The sequence below is a fragment of the Myxine glutinosa genome, chromosome 4 (assembly GCF_964187855.1).
Source record: "Myxine glutinosa chromosome 4, kmMyxGlut1.1, whole genome shotgun sequence".
Lineage (NCBI taxonomy): Eukaryota > Metazoa > Chordata > Myxini > Myxiniformes > Myxinidae > Myxine > Myxine glutinosa.
The window spans coordinates 31980870-32003489 of NC_136264.1; the positions used below are offsets into that span (position 1 = coordinate 31980870).

At 44.2% G+C, this 22620-nt stretch overlaps 1 protein-coding gene across 1 annotated transcript in view; it reads left to right on the forward strand.

Moving 5' to 3' along the window:
- Nucleotides 1–22620, forward strand: part of LOC137424564 (actin-like protein 6B) — a 53825-nt gene that overhangs the window by 6667 nt on the left and 24538 nt on the right. Inside the window, exons 3-4 of the mRNA XM_068112150.2 lie at nucleotides 6174–6354; nucleotides 13278–13378. Of these exons, the coding sequence (XP_067968251.1) occupies nucleotides 6174–6354; nucleotides 13278–13378 (282 nt within the window). The remainder of the gene's footprint in view (nucleotides 1–6173; nucleotides 6355–13277; nucleotides 13379–22620) is intronic.

Consider the following 22620-nt stretch of genomic DNA (forward strand, 5'->3'; position numbering starts at 1 on the left):
TGGTTGCTACGGCTACTTAAAGCGCAAGTGGCATATTAAGAGTTCCCCAGGATGTGACTGCAGCAGTCCTGATTAAACTATGGACCACATAACAACACTCTATACAAAGTTGAGGGTGACATTGCTGAGATAAACTTCCTCTCCTCAAGAGCATTATACTGGCTAAATAACCTCAAACTGGATTTATAATTGTGGCTCCAAACCCACCATCTTGTAAAGAGAAGAGAGGAGGAGAAGAAGAATAAATCTTGAAAGGGGAAGAAGAAGAAGTGGAGGACAAGAAGAAGAATATACTTTAGACTATTTTCAGGAGGATGGCGATCAAGTGACAAAAGGATTATTTGTCTCAGGATAGAGCTTTGAGGAAGAGAGATGGAGCTGTACCACATATATTATTTGAGAGGATGACCAGCATTTTTTCTGCACTTTAAAAACCCGACATACTTTTCATGAGATCGGATTAGATTTGATGAGAATCTCATGAGAAATGTAAAGCTGTATGTGCAACCTGAGATACGACTGAAAATAGTCAAGAATGTCATAACAAGATGAGAATGCATATGTCCACCAGGATGAACAGTTTACGTTTTGTATCCCACTGATAGGCTGGGTCTGGATTCAGACCTTTTTTTTTTTTTTTTTTTGTACACAAGATCGAGGCTCGTGTAAGAGCCAACATTAATGACAAAAAAACAAACGGACACATGAGACAAATAATAAAGGGACCGGGAGACAAGATGGGGAGAGAGGGGGAAATGCACAAGTACAACATTTGAGAGCAGGGACATCGGGAGATCTGTGGGAGGGAGCGGGCTTGGGGGGAGGAGGCGTGGGAAGGGGGAAGGGGGGTGGGGGTGGGAGAGGTAAAAAAAAACACATGGACACTGCTAGGACTTCCAGGAAAGAAGTCGGTATTTCAGAAAAGTGGATCTGGGGTGAATTAACGGGGGTAGAAAAGATCAAGGTTTTGGATGGGGGAAGATAAGAGATGGTGATGAACAGCTGTTTAAAAGACGTGGAGGGAGGAGTGGGATTGAAGAGAGTGAGGGAGTTTGTTCCAGAGGCAGGAGTAAAGAGGTTTGGAAAAGTGAAGGTGAGCAGAGAGTCTTGATTTTGGAAATTTCACCAGTAGAGGGTTGCTGGCAGATCTTGTGCGACCTGTAGGAATATTTGGGGGACAGAGCACAGATAGAGCTGGGGGAGCTAGGCTGGATAGGATTCGGTAGAAGACAGAAAGACCACCTACCTACTTGCGGTGAGTGCGTGAAAGGCCCTCACAATCAGCTTCATCGTGGGAGATTCCAATGATTCTCAAAGCTTTGGTTTCAACAGTGAGGTAGGAGCACCAGCCCAGAGGGGAGAACAGTATTCCATTGAGTTGCAGATGAAAGCCTTGCATGTGGTGAGGAGCTCAGGTGTGCCAAGGAAGGACTTTGCACGACGGAGGATGGCTAGTCGGCGACTGGCTTTGGAGGCCAGCTTGGAAATGTGGTTTTCCCAGGAAAGATCATGGCAGAAAGTGAGACCCAAAAGCTTGAGTGACAGAACTTCTTGGAGAGGATTGTTGAGAAAGTAGATGGGAGGGTTGTCCAGTCAGTCTTTTCGGAGAGACATAGTAAGAGTGTGAGACTTGTCAGGAGTGAAAGACATGTTCCCCTTATTTGACCACTTTGTGATTTTGTCCAGGTCTGCATAGAGTGAGGAGGCTGCAGACTGCCGATCTGAGGGATGAGGGATGGAGCGGCAGAGAGTGGGGTTATCAGCAAAGAGATAGAGAGGATTTTCCAGAGAGTCGGAGAGATCATTGATGAAGACCAGAAAAAGCACAGGGTCCAGAACACTGCCTTGAGGAACTCCAGCCTGAACAGGAAGGGGAGATGAGAGAAATCCATTCAGGGCCACACGTTGACTACGACCAGAGAGGAAGTCTGCAAGCCATGCGTGGAGATTTCCATGGATACCATAAGAGGAGATTTTGGTGAGCAGAGCGGGGTGCCTGACCGTATCGAAGGCAAGTGATATGTCAAGGGAGACAGCTCTGATTTCCTGTTTGGCATTGAAGGCCTCATCCATTAAGACAGCAGAAGCAGCATGTCCAAAGTAGCGTGACCTGGTCTGAAATCAAATTGATGATCAGAGATCAAGCTATTGGAGAAGTGGAAGGATTTGATATCCGAAGCAATGATGGATTCCATGACTTTGCTGCTAATTGGGAGCAGGCTGATTGGTCTGTAGTTGCAAGGATCTGTTTTTGCACCTTTTTTGTGTTAAGCGGTGATGTTGGCTGATTTCCAAACTCATGGCAGATGACCTTGAGCAAAAGAGAGGGTGAAGAGAACAGAGAGAGGGAGTGAAAGAGCGTCAGAGCAGGATATTAGGACCCGTGGGCTGATGCCGTTTGGTCCAGTTGCAGAATCAGTCGAGGTTTGACAGAAACTTCTCCACCTTGTCGGGAGAGAAGGACACAGAGTCCATGAGCAGCTGGATCAAAATCGAAACGATTCGTCCTTGTCAAATGCCCAACTCATCCACCAAGTTTCATCCGAATCCGTCCGTAACTTTTTGAGATATCGTGTTATATATCGGTTTTAGCTCTATCACTCAGTGGTGAAGAATCACTTGAAAAGTTCTCAGATCCAGATCCGGATCCCGATCTTCACCAAAATTGAATCTTTTCGTCCTTGTCACACTCCCAACCTCCCACCAAATTCCAATTGAATCTGTCCACAACTTTGTAAAATATCCTGTTCACAAACCGGCAGACAGATAGAGGTGAAAACATAACCTCAGTCCACCTTCGGTGGCGCATGTAATGAAATAAACAAGTACAAAAAGTTTTAATGAAAACAAAAGCCACGTCGATGTTACACAATGCCTAGATGCAGCTGTGCCTATAACGTCGATGTTATAGGCACAGGACATTCCTATTGATTCGATTACTTGATGTTATTTTTGTGCAAAGTGAAAATATATCTCGGCAATTTCCCATGTGTGGCGACGAATTTTTTATATATCTCGGCATTTTCCCGTCTGTTATTTCAGGCGGTGTATGACTGACCATGCCACGATTTAAAAAAAAAAAATCTCGGCAATTTCCCGTGTGTGGCGACACGTGAACGAAGCTATGCTCCTCTCTCCACATTATTGTGACGACGTATAAATTAAATATTTCATCATGACGATTGTCATCAAATGGACGAATTTTTAATATATCTCGGCATTTTCCCATCTGTTATTTCGGGCGGTGTATGACTGAGCATGCCGCGATTTAAACAAAATATATATATCTCGGCATTTTCCCGTCTGTTATTTCGGGCGGTGTATGACTGACCATGCCGTGATAAAAAAAAAAAAATCTCAATGGACTTGAAGTTACAGGCCTTTGAGAATTCATTTCGTTCTATAAAGGGCAACTTTCATCGGATTTTCTTCCCGTTTTTTTTTCAACCGAGTCTAAAACTATGTTAGCGACTGTGAAAAATGAAATGATATATCGAATTTGATTTGAAATAAAACTGTGTGAGAGAGGAAGACACCACGAGCCTACAAAACAGGCCTCAAAGCTATGCGAGTTAATAAAATGGTGGATATTTGTTTATACGAAGGCTCTCCCAGAATGGGTGGAGCTATGGTTCCCAGAATGGGTGGAGCTTTGAGGTTTTGTCTTCTCTGCAAGAACAAGAACAACAAGAAGAAGAAGAACAACAACAACAACAGCAGAGGGCACTCTATGAGCAGCGTCTGCGACGTGGCTAAAAATTGTGATAAATTGTATCTGCAAAGACAGCTGATTGGCCAAAAGCTGAAAAAACTGCTACATGGCCCCAGTTGGCATTGCAGAGCATATCCTCTGAATGAGGTATTTAATCATACTAAAATATGCAATTTGGTGTCTGTCTGTCTGATGATTTTTTGACCGCGATACATTCTGTCGTTACTTATGGTTCTCAACTTATGGTTGGTTCTCAACCAAACTTGACAGGATGACTCAGGGTTACATAATGAAGGCTGTAGTGCTTTCATTTGTCCCCCTCCCCAAGGGGGTTTTCTCCCCCGAGCGGGTTTTCCCCGCCATTGGCGTCAATGGTATTGCGTGTTGAGGTGTATATCAATGTTAAGTTAGCTTTATCATGGCGTTTTTCCAAGGCCGCTTATAATAACAAAACTAACGATATAAGCATAATAATGTTATTACAAAACAATATTAATACCAATAATATCCCACCTCCCCAAAGAGTTTTTCCTCCTTGAACAAACGTCGAGGCAACGTTTATAAATAGCTTATCATGGCTTTTCATGGGAGCAACGGCCGCTACTGGAAGTAAAACTATTATAAAACACAAACACGTATGATTAGCTTTTTAAACAGTCCCCAATGCTGTTTATAACACTAAATGAAGAAATTTGGAGCAATCCTGACATCCGTGAGGTAAGTTTTACTTACAGAACTGAGCAAAGATCTACGGTGCTCTATATACCCCACAAGGGTTGGGTTAATAACATGGCTCTTCCTGCCGCAAACATGGCGTTTTTTGTGGCGAACTTTTGAAACTCGCTCCTGCTGTTTAACACGAAACTGAAAGGGAGGAAGTCCTAGGTGTGTTCATTTATCAAGCAGCTAGCTAGCGCTTGCCAAGCCAGCCGTTCCTTAATGGTTTTTAATGGAGTGCTTGTTCGAATGCTTAAACCACTTGGTGATCTCTCCACAAAAACCTTGGTAAATGAACACACACCCAATGTTCTTGAGACCCCACTATAGATCGTCTGTAGTCTATATACACCAAAGAGGAATGACCCCGTCCTGCCGCTTTAGTGGAGTTCCTCCAAGAAGTTTTGCGATATTGCCCACCGACTCTCCACCTGACACCCCGACACCAGTAAATTTTACTTTCGGGAATTTAGAATGGTGAGGCAAAGGTCTGATCCTTTCAATGACCTGATCGAACAATAAATAACATGTTGTAGCGGTTACCGCTGGATGCACACAATCGCCTTGCACCGGCCAGAACACGGCCAGACGCGCCTCTCCCGGGCATGCCCGCTCTCGCCTTTCCAGGGCTCGCCCAGAGCGTCCGGGCATGCCCGCTATCGCCTTTCCAGGGCTCGCCCAGAGCGTCCGGGCATGCCCGCTCTCGCCTTTCCAGTGCTCGTCCAGAGCGCCCGGGCACGCCCAGCCTCGACTTGCCAGGCCGCAGCCAAACACGCCCGGGCAGGTCCAGACTCGCCTTTCCAAGGCTTGCCCTTGACACCCGGGCATGCCCGGTATAGCTTTTGCCGGGCAAACTTCCCGACATAAATGTGTATATATATTGCTGCCCGATAAACGGACTTTTGTCAGAATACCTGAGCTGTTTTGTTTCAATAAAGCAACTCGGACGAATTCCGTCTTTGGTCGCGTCACTTCTTTCGACTCGCGTTGGAGCGCAGCTCCTTCAATGTCATAATTTTTTTTATGTTGAAGGCTCCAGGCATGGACTATATAGCCCTCATCGAGGCCAGGGCCTTAAATAAAAGAGAAGAAAAGTGTACGATGAAAAGTGTTTGTTTGTTTGCGAGAAAGTGAGATTGAAGCTAGGCCGGTAGATATAGTTTGTGTGAGACAGAAAGTAAGATGGTTCCGGGCACCACTTTAACACTCCTAAGTCAGAACAGTAGGACTGCCCTGGGCAGTTGCTGTCTACAACCTACTACCTAAAAACTGTCGCATATGGTCTGATCTTTACAATTACCTGATCTAACAATAACATGTTATAATGTCATGCATGGTCTGATCCTTTCAATGACGTGATCTACCATGTTATGTCATGCACGGTCTGATCCTTTCAATGACCTGATCTAACATATAATATCATGCACATTCTGATCCTTTCAATGACCTGATCTAACATATAATAAATATCATGCATGTTCTGCTCCTTTTAATGACCTGATCTAATATAGGATATGCACATTCTGATCCTTTCAATGTGAATTATCTGAAATGTTATAATGTCATGCGTGTGCTGATCTTTTCAATTACTTAATGTAACATAAGAAGTAATAATAATAATTGACAATAATAATAAGGATAATAACATGACTCCCCCTGCCGCTCCCATAGTGAGCCGGTGTACTAGTGTTGAAAATTTACTTTCTTGAGTGGTGTTTGAGTAACATAAGCTTGTTGGCAACAGGCAGACTTCCCAACAGCAGTGGGGGCTCTTGCCGGAGAACGTGACAGTGAGGCCATGGAGACGGAAAGTGGCAATGGAGATCGGAAGGATAAGCCTGGAAAAACATACTTTATCGACACAAATGCCTTGCATGTACCACGAGAGGCAGTGGAAGTCTGCTCACCACTCAAGAATGGCACAAGTGAGTCATATCTATTTTCAGAATCAAATTCTTACTCACATTTGTGTTTATCCAAGATCTGCTACATATTCAAAGTGAGTGAACCTTTATATGAATTTTTCTTGCAAAGAACTTTGATGAAGGGGGAGGCTATTAGGCCCATCAATGCCTGTTAGTATTGCCATGGTATGGTTATAATGTCATGGTATGCTAAAATACATTTATCCATGCTCTATCCTCAAACAAGGATGCAAAACGTTCCATTTTCAATGTTTAGTGCTATGACTCAGCCAGGATTCGAACTGCTGACCTCCCAGACTCAGAGTTGACTCACCAAACATTACGTCACTGGGTCTGGTGATTATGGCACCTTGATACAGTTTCTCATGATCTATGATTTTGAAACGGAAACCCCTTTTTTACATAAAGCAGCCTTTCCCCAAAAAATAATGGGTGGCCTTATCGATGAGATCACAAATTATTTTATATGCTACGCACAACAAAGATAGCATGCACTGGTGAGTATGCATTCTGTGCAACCACATATACTATTACTATACAATGTGGAATAAAGTAACTTTTTTAATTTAAAATCCTGACTGTTTAGGTCTTTATAACGAAAGCTTTTGAATAATTTAAAGGATGAATTGTCACAGTTGAACATTTAAATTTAAAGGTTATTGCAATGCATTTGTTTTTACCTGCAACAAAGAGCTTCATGTTGTTGTTGCTGTTGTTGTAGTTGTTGTTGGGGTTCTTGATGGGGGTCCATTTTTGAAATGTGCACCCACTGGTCGGACAACTGCTGGACCACACCCACATCTGTCACTTAAGTCCACCCACCATAGCACCGAGACAAAATAATATGGCCGCCATCTTTGTTTTCCAGTGCACCCCCGTGTGAGGTTGCGGTCACATAGCCGATGTTAACCCCCCCACACAACGTTGTATTTGTACCCGAAGTAGGGAGTTTGTAACTTAAAATATGTGGAACAAAGCCAGAGAGAGGGAGAGAGAATGGTGTGTATATGTATTGTTACGGAACCCAACGTCGGCCTCGGTTCCCGTTATCGAGGGGGGATTAGTCCCCTCGTTTATGACTGACCGACGTGGTCCCGGGGGTATGACATCACGCCCGGTCGGCGCTGGGTAGGGTATTAGGCCCAACCGTCCTATGACCTAAATACCAGCACCTACCGGTACGCAAGGAAATACTCCCCCGCCCACGGTCGCAGCGTAATGGACTAGTTGCGCCGAGCGAAGTGAACTGCACCGTGAGCCGGTTACCAAGACTGACCCGATTGATCTTCGTCGGCCGAATCGCGCCACGGGCCCTCAATGGGGAAACCTCTAAAGCGACCGAATGCGAAGGAAAGAGGACAAAGTAGGAAGAACAGGATTTATTACTATTAATTACTATTTACACAACGAAAGAAACCAAGGAGAAGGAAGAATAACGAAAGTAATTTACAGGAGAAGAAGACACAGCGCAACACTAGCTTACCTATTACACTCTTAATTAATACCCCAGGACAACGTGAAAGACAGACGAACGATCACACTTACACGGGGAATGCAGGCAGGAATGAATGGCTGGAGGTGGGTGGCTTGGAGAGGAAAGGAAGGTCCGGCGGGGACTGGGCACAGTCGGGCCGGAAGGCACCGCCGTCAAAAAGCCGAGCTGCGGTCGTGCGAACTCCCGCGGTTTCAAACTGCGCGGGCGAAGTTCCTTTTGCGCACCGCTGCGTCGCGTGCTCCTCGAGTTGCCTCGGTCTTCTCTCTCTCGGCCGCCGTGGGGACGTTGCATGCTTTCCCAGGACTCATCTGCCGTATCTCATCTGAGGTGGGGGCGTCTCCCGCGGGTTATATAAGCCCCACCCTTGAACCTTCGCGAACCTCCCAGATCGTTCTCTCTCCACCCTCTCAAGCCAAACCCCTTCATGCTGGATTGGTTGAGCAGGGCCGACTCACTCCTCCTTCCTATGACGAGGTGCGGAGACACGCCTTTCTTCTCCAAACCGACCGCGTGCTCAATGGAGTCCATTTGCGGCGAAAACCATCCAAACCTGACACTTTGAAGATGGGACCTAATCTTATTTAATTCGGTGCAATGTAGAGTTGACTATTGGGAAACACAGCCTTAAACTACATAGAATAAGGGAATAACTATTTAAAAGGATATATGGTGCCCTGCGTGTATGTTTATGGAATTAACTAAGAGGACGACCTTCGACCTTTCTTTACATTACGGAGGGTGACATGTACACACAACCAACCATAATTCTCAAATTCGGTCACATGGCCTATGTTAACCCCCCCACACAACGTTGTATTTGTACCCGAAGTTTGGAGTTTGTAACTTAAAATATGTGGAACAAAGCCAGAGAGAGGGAGAGAGAATGGTGTGTATATGTATATATGAGGGGCAGTCAATAAGTGACCTTAAAATATTTTTCACAACTTGTTTATTGCATGTACGTGTGTAACAACTGTTATTTTTCAACATAATCTCCATTGCTTTCAATGCATTTTTTCCAGCGCTTTACTAAGGCCTGGATTCCGCTAGGAAAAAAAATATTTTGGATGCTTGTGTAGCCATTCGTGCACCACCTCTTGGATCTCTTCGTCGGATCGGAAAGTGGTTCCACCAAGCCCCTCTTTTAGTGGCCCAAGGATGTGCTAATCCGAAGGGGGCGAGGTCTGGTGAGTAGGGTGGATGAGGAAGACACTCAAAATGCAGGTCCTCGATTGATGCAGCTGTAGTGCAGGCAGTATGGGGCCGAGCATTGTCATGCTGCAGCAAAACAGCGGTAGTGAGTAGTCCACGACGTTTTGATCTGATTGCTGGTTTTAGATGATTTTTAAGGAGGTCGCAGTATGATGCACTGGTGACTGTGGTCCCTCTGGGCATGTACTGCTTTACAAGTGGGCCTCGGCTATCCTATAAGAGCGTCAGCATCACTTTTCCAGCAGACGGCTGTGTGCGGAACTTTTTGGGCATTGGTGAAGTTGAATGGCGCCACTCTTTGCTTGCCCTCTTCGTTTCTGGCTGAAAGTGGTGGACCCAGCTTTCATCCCCAGTCACTACACGCTGTAAGAAAGCATCGCCTTCTGTTTTGTAATGTAGCAGAAGTTCTTCACATGCGTCCGCTCGCCGTTTGTTCAGTTCGGGTGCGAGTTATCTAGGCACCCACCTTAGACACTTTGCAGAACCCCAGCACGTTGTGAATGATATGGTGTGCTGAACCATGGGTAATGTTCAATGAGGAGACCACTTCATCCAGCATAATGCGACGGTTTTCCCTTGGCATGCGCTTAACTCCTGCAACCATTTCTGGTGTGTCGGCTGTGTGAGGCCGGCGAGCGAGCAGCGTCTGCCACACTGGACACTCCACTTTTAAACTTCCTGTCCCAGTTGTACACCTGCTGCAGCGATAAACATGCGTCACCATATTGCATCTTCATTCTGTGATGGATTTCACTGGGATTCACACCCTCTCTTCCAAAGAAACAGATGACAGAACGTTACTTCTCCCTGGTGCATGCTTCTAAAGGAACCGCCATCTTGGAACTGCTCTACTGATGTCATACGCTCAATGTTGCCAGATCTAAAACAGGCAAAAATATGACTCTTACCCATTGATATAACATATGTCGTCTCCAACTACACACAATACATTCTCGAATTTATATCGCCATTTAAGGTTACTTATTGACTGGCCCTCGTACTACATTGTACATCTATATTATAAAAGGAACCGTGTCTGTCTGTTTGTCTGTCATGTCATAACTTGAGAACGGATTAACGTATTTCAATAAATCCAAATACGGTGGATTCATGCAACTCCCGGGAGTTTTTGTGATCCAATTTTATTTTATTTTATGGGTACATGGACAAGCGTGTCAAAACTGCAAATGCCAACACGTGACGTTGGTTATCCCTGCACGGAGAGCAGGATCTCCCAGGAATCATTTTTTTTTCTTCCCCCATAGATTAGCCATCGCAGGAAAGATTGGTATCTCCGTCAGCGAAGCGACGGGTCTTATATTCCAGTATATATAATATGAGGCTATTGGACTCTTTATGCATTGTATTCATGTTCCATTTACTTTATTTATTCACCCAAATTACACCAAATGAATATCAATTTTGAAAATATTTATATAATGACTGGTCTCTCAATAGCCATTCGACAAGCTTCATAATTTACTCCTGTTTGTAAGATACCATGTCATCATTTAATATCTACATGATTGCGGACAGGACAGTCAGATGAAAGAAAAACAAATAATTGAATGAGATGTGAATACAATGCATAAGGAGCCAAATGACCTCTTATTCTTTTCAAGTTTCCTTTTCAACTGCAGCGTGGGTGGTTTGGATTGTCTCGAGACTTTTTGCAGCTCTTTTGTTAAATCGTCGTACTAAAATACACAATTTGGTGTCTGTCTTTTTGATTGACCGTGATACATTCAGTCGTTACTTATCAAATCTCAACCCGACTTGGCAGGAAGACTGAGAGTTACATGATATAAGTTGTAGTGACTTCATTTCTCCCCCCCCCCCCTCCCTCAACCCCCCACGACCCCAACGGGGTTTTCCACCATGGACAAAATCCGTGTTAAGGTGTATATCTGTGTTGAGATAGATAATCATGGCATTTTTCCAAGGCCACATCTAATAACAAAAGTAATAACAACACTCTGATAACTAGAACGACACTCTTCGACGTCACGATGTTGACCAATATGCCTCCACCCATCGACCAATATGCCTCCACCCACAGTATTACATCATTATAATACTTGTACCAAGTTTGATTTTAATCTGCTCTTCTCAAGTGATCACATTTTAGCTGACATGACATCTGACCTTTGACCTCTTGACCCCAAAATTTAATCAGTTCATATTTACATCATTATACATACTTGTACCAAGTTTTAATTTAAATTCCTTTAACTGTTCACAAGTTATCACATTTTTACCTGAAATGACCTTTGGCCTTTGACCTCGGAACCCCAAAATCTAATCAGTTAATCTTTACATCATTATACATACTTGTACCAAGTTTGAATTAGATCGCTTTAGCCATTCTCAAGTTATAGACCTATTACAGACTTTGACATTTCACCTCTTCATCCCAAATTCGAATCGGTTAACCTTTACATCATTATACATACCTGTACCAAGTTTGAATAAGATCACTTCAGCCGTTCTCAAGTTATAGACCTATTACAGACTTTGACTTTGTCCCCAAATTCTAATGAGTTAACCTTTACATCATTATACATACCTGTACCAAGTTTGAATTAGATAACTTCAGCTGTTCTCAAGTTGTAGACCTATTACAGACTTTGACATTTCACCTCTTCATCCCAAATTCGAATCGGTTAACCTTTACATCATTATACATACCTGTACCAAGTTTGAATAAGATAACTTCAGCTGTTCTCAAGTTGTAGACCTATTACAGACTTTGACCTCTTGACCCCAAAATCGAATCAGTTCATCTTTACATCATTCTACATAAGTGTACCAAATTTGGTCATAATCCCATCACTGGTTCACAAGTTATCGTGGTAAAATATTTTTTACTTAACATGACCTCTGACCTTTGCCATTTTACCTCGTGACCCCAACATGTAATCAATTCATCTTTACTTCATTATACATACCTGCACCAAGTTTGACTAAGATCCCTTCAGCTGTTCTCAAGTTATCGTGGTAACAAAAACCTATCACGGACGGACAGCCGGACGGACAACCTGAAGACATAATGCCTCAGTGACTTCGTCAACGGAGGCATATTGAATGTTATTATAAAACAATATTTATACTAATAATATCCTCTGTAGCTTGCCAAGGGGTTTTACTGCCTTGAACAAACGCTTTGTTAACATATATAAATAATTAAATTGAAATATGTGAGAAAATTACACGCCCAAACCAGGAATCAAACCCAGGGCCTCTGGTGGAACCGTACCAGTGCTCTGCCATCTGGGCGACCCTGACCGAGCAATTTTCCCACACATAGAATTGCCTCTCTCTTTCCGTCACTGCTTCCGGGGCACTCACTGCCAACCATCGGAGCACCAACGGCCTGATCACGAGAGGGTCTTCCTCCAACGCGGGGGGACAAATCCATGTCCGCTATTATAAACACCATTGGGGGCGTAGTGAAACAATTACATTAATGAACAGGAATATAAATAATTAAAGTGATATACAGTATGTGGCAAAAAATATAAATAGCTTATTGTGGCATTTTGTGGTGCATCCTACCGGAAGTAAAACAAAAACTGCAAACATGTATGGTTACCTTTTGAAACAGTCGTTACTGCTATTTAACACGAAACTGGAAGAGAAAACTCGACGCTCTTGAGGCATTACATGCTTACCGCATATGAGCCTATGAATGAATGAATGAATGAATGATCGTTTTAGGACCATTTTCCCCACCAGAGCGGGGGTTAGCCTTGCGGGCCCCATGACAATCATGGTTCCCTGTTTGAGGCAATGTTTTTATGGCCGGATGCCCTTCCTGACGCCAACCCTTGGTCACGCTCTTCCGATGCGCAGGGATACGGTGTACCTATTCTAAGCCGGGGTACACACCGGGATCATTCATCCCGGCAAGCTGGTACTCAATTTGCCGACCTCGGAAGGATGACAGGCTGAGTCAACCCCCCTGGCGTTAATTCAGCGATCGACCGGGATTCGAACCCAGGATCCTAGGATCCCAAGCCGGCACCCTAACCGCTAAGCCAACACCAGGGTTGGATGAGCCTAGATGTACTGTAATCTATATACCCCAGAGATGATAATAACATGACCCTTCCTGCCATTCCCTAAGGAAGCAGGTGTACAAGTAAGTGAAATTATATTAGATACTGCAACTTGTGATAGTATAATTTTACGATTGCTCTGCCTCATTCTGTTGTAGTTGAAGACTGGGACTGTTTCCAAAACATTCTGGATCACACATACCGCAAGCATATCAAGTCAGATGCTCACCTCCACCCTGTACTCATGTCAGAGGCACCGGTGAGTTTAATTGGTCATAAAACTTTGACTTTGTACTTTTTACAACCTGGTCCTCAATGCATGGGGGGCATGACTTTCTTCTTGTATGGCCTTCCTGCCTCCTCCCACTCTTCGAACTGTCTGTCTACTCACACATATTGCCAGCCAGGACTTTACCTTTATATATAATTAATTAATTACTCTAATTCACTATTCTATTCATGTAACCCTCTCCCACAATGCATTTCTTTTTTGTTGTTGTTCAGTCGATTCAACTTGAGTGCAATCATAATTTCTCATACAGGGACTTCATAACCATTTTATTGCATTTTTGTAAAGTCGATATTAAATGAGAGAGAGTAAAACATGTATTTTAGCCTCACTTGTCTCTATGTTTTTTATATTAGTTTATTTCACAGCTTGCATTCACAGCAAAAATAAGTAAAGATCATTTAAGGTGATACATGATACAAGTGGAAAACGGAGTATGCACAATAGCTTCCTGTAATGTTGCCATCCCAAAAATGTAAAATGAATCATAACATGGCAAGGCAAACCACAACACTTCAGCCAAATATACACTTGATTCAAAATAAAGAGAAATGGGGACATGAAAACATGAGATAATCTAGAACGGCACTTGGTAAAGTGCATACCTGATCAGTCGCACATACCTGAACACCAGGCTGAACCGTTTACGTTTTCTGTCCCACTGATAGGCCAGATCTGGATCCGGACCCGAACCAAAATCTAATCGCTTGTTCCTGTCACCCAACCATCTAGTCCACCTCGTTTTGTCATAACTCGTCCGCAACTTTTTGAAATATCATGTTATATATCGGTTTTTGCCCCATCTCTCAATGGTGAAGAATCAATTAAACAATTAAAACTAGACGGCACTCTTTGACGTCACGACATCGACTGTTATGCCTCCACCCACATTATTACATCATTATAATACTTGTATCAAGTTTGATTTAAATCCATTTAGCTGTGCCCTAGTTAGCACATTTTTACCTGACATGACCTCTGACCATTTGACCCCACAATTTAATCAGTTCATGTTTACATAATTACACATACCTGCACCAAGTTTTAATTTAAATTCCTTCAGCTGTTCAGAAGTTCTCACATTTTAACCTGACATGACCTCTGACCTTTGACCTCAGAACCCCCAAAATCTAATCGGTTAATCCTTACATTATTATACATATCTGTACCAAGTTTGAGTAAGATCCCTTTAGCCATTCGCAAGTTATAGACCTATTACAGACTTTGACCTTTAACCTTTGACCTCTTGAACCCAAATTCTAATAATTTAATCTTTACACCAATATACATACCCGTACCAAATTTGAATTAGATCACTTTAGCCGTTGATTTTACATTTGTGATGGATTTTTCTTTGGATGTAATTTATTTTCCAATATAGTTGCCCTCATTTCAAATATGTTAGTTTCTTTTTCACTTGAGCAACGCCGGGTACTCCAGCTATAAATGCTTTTATACTTTACTTCGGGTACAAATACAAATACAACTTTGTCTGGGGGGTAACATAGGCTATGTGGCCTCGGCCTCATGAGGCGGTGTGGGGGACCGGGCGAGGGGCTTAGATTCTCTATGTAAATGTGTACCGTGTAGCGCCAACTGGTAATGGTGGCAGAGGGTATTGCAATTTCCTTTTTTACCTGGGTAACACTGAGGTTAAAGCACTCTTTGCACAGGTAAAGCACCCCCCCCCCCCTCCCTCGGCAATGCCGGGTACTCCTGCTAGTTCTATATAAGTTTACCTAATTTGGTCAGAGTCCCATCACTGGTTCACAAGTTATCGCGGTAACAGTATTGTTAACTAACATGACCTCTGACCTTTGCCCTTTGACCACGTGACCCCAACATCTAATCAGTTCATCTTTACCTCATTATACATACCTGTGCCAAGTTTGACTAAGATCTGTTTAGCCGTTCTCAAGTTATCGCGGTAACGAAAACCTATCACAGACGGATGGACAGCCGGACGGACAACCTGAAAACATAAAGCCTCTGGCGACTTCGTCGGCGGAGGGATGAAAATATCGTATTCAGATCCGGATTGGCATCTTCACCAAAATCAAATCGATTCGTCCTTGTCACACACCCAACCTGTCTGCAAGTTCTGGCTGAATCCATCCACAACTTTTTTGAGATATTGTGCTATATATTGTTTTTAGCCCAATCACTCAATGAAGAAGAATCACTTTAAAATTCTGTTACCCAGATACGGATCCGTTTCTTCACCAAAATCGAATCATTCCATCTTTGTCACACACCCAACCTCTCCATCAAATTTCATCCGAATCCATCCACCACTTTTGAGATATCCTATTTACAGACAGACAACCAGACAGACAGGGGTGAAAACATAACATCTGCCCACCTTCGGTGTCGTAGGTAACTAGAATGAGACTCGGTAGAGCACATACCTCCACCAGGCTGAACAGTTTACGTTTTGTATTCCACTGATAGGCCGGATCTGGATTTGGACCTGAACCAAAATCTAATCGGCTTGTTCTTGTGGCCGAACCAACTCGTCCACCAAGTTTAGTCATAACTCGTCCATAACTTTTTAAAACATCTTGCTATACAGTCACGTGAAAAAGTAAGTACAGTAGTACACCCCATGTAAAGTTTTGACTTTCTCAACATATTTCAACATACAGCTATTTGATCTTTATTTCAACAATATTGATAGATAAAGGTGATATAATATAACAAATATCATGAAACATTTACATTTTGTAGTCCATTGTATAATTTAAATAAACATAAATGCAAATTTCGCATGTGGAAAAAGTAAGTACACCCTGACATTTATCACAACTTCAAATACCTAAAATTAGAATCAGGTGCACCAGCTGAAGTGCAAATGATTAGAACATTGTTAGAGAGGATCTTGGAGGAACCTGTCTTATTTAAACCTGAGACATTTAGTTTCGTTTGCTCTTTGTTGTTGAAGTGTGTGGCGTCACCATGCCTAGATCAAAAGAGCTCTCTGAGGCCTTCAGAAAGAAGGTTATAGATGCCTACGAGTCTGGGAAGGGATTTAAAAAGATCTCCAAACAATTTGAAATCAATCATTCGACTGTCCGGAAGATCATCTACAAGTGGAGAAGATTCCAAACAACTGCCAACTTGTTCAGGCCAGGCCGCCCCAGCAAGTTCAGCCCGAGAGCAGACCGCATGATGCTGAAAAGTCTCCAGGAACCCCAGAATGTCATCACGGGACCTACAGGTAGCGCCTGCCACTGTTGATGTCAAAGTGCACGAGTCTACTATTAGAAAGAGGCTGCACAAATTTGATCTACATGGGAGGTGTGCCAGGAGGAAACCTTTGCTGTCCAGAAAGAACATCAGGGCAAGACTAAAGTTTGCCAATGAACACCTAGGCAAAGACCAGCACTTCTGGAACAATGTGTTCTGGACAGATGAGTCAAAGGTAGAGCTATTTGGCCACAGTACCAGAAGCCATGTTTGGCGAAAACCAAAGACAGCATTTGACCACAAGAACCTGATACCAACTGTAAAGCATGGTGGTGGAAATATTATGGTTTGGGGCAGCTTTGCTGCATCAGGGCCTGGGCAGCTCACCATCATAGAAGCCACTGTGGATTCTTCATTGTACCAGAGGGTGCTTGAGGATAATGTGAGGCCATCTGTTGGAAAGTTGAAGCTCAATCGAAGCTGGACCTTGCAACATGACAATGACCCTAAACATACCAGTAAATTCACCAAGGAATGGCTGAAAAGAAAGAAATGGAGGGTTCTGGAATGGCCAAGTCAAAGCCCGGATCTAAATCCCATCGAGATGTTGAGGGGGGATTTGAAACGAGCTGTGCATGCAATTGTGCATGCTGTGCAACAATTTTTTGTTGAATAAATTATTGCAAAGTCAATTTTTCATTGTTTTTTTTTCAATTAGATCACCTTTATCTATAGATACTGTTTAAATGAAGATGAAATATTGATATGTCCACATATGTAAAAAAGATTAAAAAAAACATATTTCATGGGGTGTACTTACTTTTTCCACATGCGAAATTTGCATTTATGTTTATTTAAATTATACAATGGACTACAAAATGTAAATGTTTCATGATATTTGTTATATTATATCACCTTTATCTATCAACATTGTTGAAATGAAGATCAAATAGCTGTATGCTGAAATATGTTGAAAAAGTCAAAACTTTACATGGGGTGTACTTACTTTTTCACGTGACTGTATATCGCTTTTTGTCCTTTCTCTCAATGATGAAGAATCACTTAAAAATTCAAACATTCTTGTATCCGGATTCGGATATTCACCAAAATAAAATCGATTCGTTCTTGTCATACACCCAACCGGTCCACCAAGTTTTGTCCAAATCCGTCTCTAACATTTTGAGATATCGTGCCATGTATCATTTTTAGCCCTTTGTTTCGATGGTGAAAAATAACTGAAAATTCTCTTATCCAGATCTGGATCTTCACCAAAATGTAATTGATTCGTCCTTGTCACATATCTAACTTGTCCACCACATTTCGTCCACATTCATGAATAATTCTTTGAGATGTTGTGCGATATACATTTTTTTGGCTATATCTCTCAATGGTGAAGAATCACTTAAAAAACATTTCCAGCAACGTCAATCCGTCTGATATGAAGTACGTACTTTAGTAAAGAGGCTTTCACAAAGGGGAACTACACTGCAGGCCAAATTTGACTGAAGAGAAATATGTCGTGCTGGGACAATCCATACATCCCTCCACTCCCAGAGATGAGCAAGATGCTTGCGTTTTGATGCAACAAAAAACGTGCACAAACGACAAACTTTTGTGTCAAAAACGCTTCTATTAAGAAAACAAGACAAATAAGGTTTCCTTGATAATATGTGTTGTTTGCTGTGTACATGCTAAATACACAATATTTGATGATTATGAACAAGATACTTAGCAAGATGCAAGATGCTTCGAGTTGAAGGTTTCAGTATTGATTTTAATAAGTGGTAAATAAGTAAATTTAGATCTCACACCAACGCCCCTTCAGGCAAACCCAGGTACAGGATACAGTGTGTCCAGCTGTCAGGAGTTGGCAAGTGTGGCTAGGCCGTAGGTATAAAAGGAAGGTTGGTAAGCGCTTGATTAATTAATTTCACTGCAAGGTTGAAGAGACCGTTTAAGACCGATAACTTTACACCACATATGGTGCAAACAGAAGAGTCATTGATGGTGCGGTTACGGAGAAAGGGAAATGAAATGGCCGCTGTTTGACAGGTTGATGCAGAAAAATCCTTGTGTGTATCTTTAATTAAACCTGGAATTAACGGTTAAGGTGATCGGCTTAAGATCTCTAGGTTCTGAGTTGACGCGACGCCCCTGACGTGCCATACATAACACCACGTGGGTCGACTCAGCCTGTCATCCTTCTGAGGTTGGAAAAATAAGTACCAGTTCTGAGAAATTTGAGTGAGCCATTCGAGTATCCGGTGCCAGATTGGCAACCTGTCCAGGATTGTGCTCCCAGTCACTGAAACTGCCTAAGCAGCCATATAGGCCTGATGGCACAAAAGATTAAAGGTTTTGTATCTTCAATCATTAAGGTGATTTGTGGTGACACGACAAAAGTAAGAAAGCTGTGTGGGGAATCAAACATGGTCTTCTTGGCTTTAATACTCTCTTTACATATGTTTTGCCTTCATGATGACATCCCATTAACCATTTTTGACTTGAGGTAATGGTAATGTGTGGAAATGTACTTCTCCTACTTTCCCTGCTGCTCCTTTTCACCAAGAGGGGTTACGTATTGTTATGTCTGGCGGGTAGTGATATGTAGAGCAGATAGATCTGAGTAGGTAACATGCTTCAAGGTGTCGTGGTAAGGAAAACTACCTGTAATAAGTTCATGTGTAGGCGTTTTGTCGGGTAAGGAGTATACTTGTGAACCCACCAGGAGGTTCGTGTGTTAAGTAGTGTAGGGATTAAAGAGTAGCGCCCCTGTGTGTCCTCACCTGGTTAGCCAAACCTTTGTCCCTTTTGGCACTGCAGACCAACATAGACATTCCGATGGATCCTTTGCGCAACACTAAATAACGCCCTTCCCTGACATGACATGGGAAGAAACCAGGCCAGGACACCGCCGCATGGCTGCCGCCATGTACACCTCCGACAGGCCTATCCACCTTGAGTACCACGCCCAGGAGGGCTGTGATCTGTTGGCGCGAATGGACGCAGAAGGCGCGAAGCGGGTCGACAAAGGGCGGGAAGTTACGAGGCTCTGGTTGGGTGCCGCGCTTTGGCTGACGTCACCGGCCGAGGTTATAAAAGGAGCGCACGGAACTCTGCGCGCAGATTTCCTGGCCCTGGCAGTCCCGGTGCGATCTCGAGTGGGGAGAGTCCTGTCCCTGGTTGCGTTGGATCACAGTTCACAGCCTGAGTTGACGAGTAGTTGAGTTGCTCTCTTGGTGTTTGGACATCTACGCTCGTGCTCTGGCAGTCTCTAGTGGCGCTCGGTTTTCTTCGTCTGGCGCAACCCGAGTTGGGTCGTAGCCCGAGTGGAGTTCGCTTGCTTTGGACCTCGTATGGGGTCGCCGGCCTGCGTTGGACGTGCGGTGCTTTTTCGTGGTGCTGGGAGCGGTGCTCGGTGCTTTGGAGTTTGGAGCGAGGCCTTGTGTGTACATCGGGGCCGAACGGAGCCGTGTTGGATGGCAGCCAAAGACAAGACGACAAAGACCAGATAAGCCAGAGCTCCGTGGTTACACTTGGTGGACCGGTTGGGTGTCTGACAAGGACGATTCGATTAGATTTTGGTGAAGATCTGAATATGGATTCGGATGTGAGAATTTTTTTTTTTTTAAAGTGATTCTTCACTATTGGAAGATGGGGCCAAAAACGATACATAGCAGGATATCTCAAAAAGTTATGGATGGATTTGGATGAAACCTATTGGACAGGTTATTTGTGTGACGAGGAAAAATCGATTTAATTTTGGTGAAGATCCGGATCAGACGAGGGATGAAATACGAAAGAAACGAATGTGTTTCTTTCGTATTCCATCCCTCGTCTGTATTTGATATCTGTGTATGTGGGATCCCAAATTAGGACTTAGGTTTATCGTTGCGTTTCCCTGTCCCGGTTCTTCTATATATATAAAGCAGTAAAGTATGTTTGTTTGTTTGTCCTCTTATAACTCGAGAACTACTCATCGCAGAGAAAAACCAAAGGCATATTCGGAATCAGTACGTCTCAGAGCAACTAGAGCACACCTTAAATTTTAAAAAACTTCGGGTTTTTAAATTAGCGTATTAGCGCAGAAACGCTAGCAGAAGAGGGAGGGAATCGAAGGGAGGGAGCGCAGCGCTCCCTCTAGCGCTTCGCAGCGCCAGCGCTTCTGTTAGTGTAATTAGCGTATTTCGGAACTTTAATTTTTCAACTTCATTATTCGGAATCAGTACGTCCCAGAGAAACTTCGTAATGTTAATTTTTCAACTTCATCCGATTGACATGGGACCAACGGCATGTGACAGAGTGAAACATACATGCTACATTTATTTGACGACAATGAGTTCCGACTTCCGGGTTCGTGCCGCCAACCCTGTTAGGCGCCTCTTGCGGCACACAGGGAATTACCAGTGAACTGGTACTCAATTTGCCGACCTCGGTAGGATGACAGGCTGAGTCAACCCCCCTGGTGTTAAGGGGGAGAAGGAGGGGAAGGGGGAGGAGGAGGGGAGGGGGAAGAGTAGGGAAGGGGGAGGGGGGAGCGGGGAGGGGGTTTTGGGGGTGGAGGGGGAAGGGGGGGAGGAGGAGGTGAAGGGGGAGGGCAAGGGGGAGGGGGGAGGGGCCCTTCTTCCCCCGGGCACCCTCTCCTCCCCCCTCCCCCCTTCCCCCTCCCCCCTCCCCCCCGTTCCCCTCCGCTCCTCTTCCCCCTCCCCTCCTCCTCCCCCGCCCGGCAATGCCGGGTACTTCTGCTAGTATTACAATAAACCCTTATATTATTTTGCTATACATACTTGAACGCAGTTTCCGGGTGATTGATTTGATAGGTAAGGCTGCAGGGCTCTCGCCGCTCCCCTCCATCCTGCGCGCTTGGTGTAGCTTTTGGTTCTGGAATCCACCATTGAGTTTTCGCCTCAGGGGTTAAGGCCTTCGCAATCGGCATCCGTGACCGCCTGATATTAATCAAAGACGGTCACGCGACAGTATTCATTTAACCATTGATAAATCATTAGTAACACGCTCCATGACATCTCAGAGTTCATTATGCTCATACCATAGAACAGATACATCCCTTGTGTCACACATGAGTTTCCGCAGACAGTTGGCACATTTTTGCCATGTTGAGACTGAGCTTCCGAGGTTGTGCCTACGTTGCTGAACTTGCCATTCAAGGAGCGACTCTGTAGGTTTTGGATCACGAGGACCACCTACCTCCCCAAAGTCCTCTGTACTTTGAGTTTCACCATTATCGATGGCCTTGTAGTGGTTACCGCTGGATGCACACAATCGCCTTGCACCGGCCAGAACACGGCCAGACGCGCCTCTCCCGGGCATGCCCGGACTCACTGTTCCTGGGCACGCCCGAACCTCCCGGGCACGCCCGGTTTCGTCTTTCCCGGGCATGCCCGCTCTCGCCTTTCCAGGGCTCGCCCAGAGCGTCCGGGCATGCCCGCTATCGCCTTTCCAGGGCTCGCCCAGAGCGTCCGGGCATGCCCGCTCTCGCCTTTCCAGTGCTCGCCCAGAGCGCCCGGGCACGCCCAGCCTCGACTTGCCAGGCCGCAGCCAAACACGCCCGGGCAGGTCCAGACTCGCCTTTCCAAGGCTCGCCCTTGACACCCGGGCATGCCCGGTATAGCTTTTGCCGGGCAAACTTCCCGACATAAATGTGTATATATATTGCTGCCCGATAAACGGGCTTGTCAGAATACCTGAGCTGTTTTGTTTCAATAAAGCAACTCGGACGAATTCCGTCTTTGGTCGCGTCAATTCTTTCGACTCGCGTTGGAGCGCAGCTCCTTCAGCCTTATGTAAAATTTCATGGCCATGGTTCGATTCTAAATCACTCATTATACTAAGATTACTGACTGAATACCTGAGACATTAATGTAAACACAATATAAACTAGAACGGCATTCAGTATACCTCCACCTGGTTGGCCATATCACTCAATGGTGTAGAATCACTTTAAAAATTCTACTAGCTGGATCCTGATCCGGATCTTCACCAAAATTAAATCGATTCTTCCTCGTCAC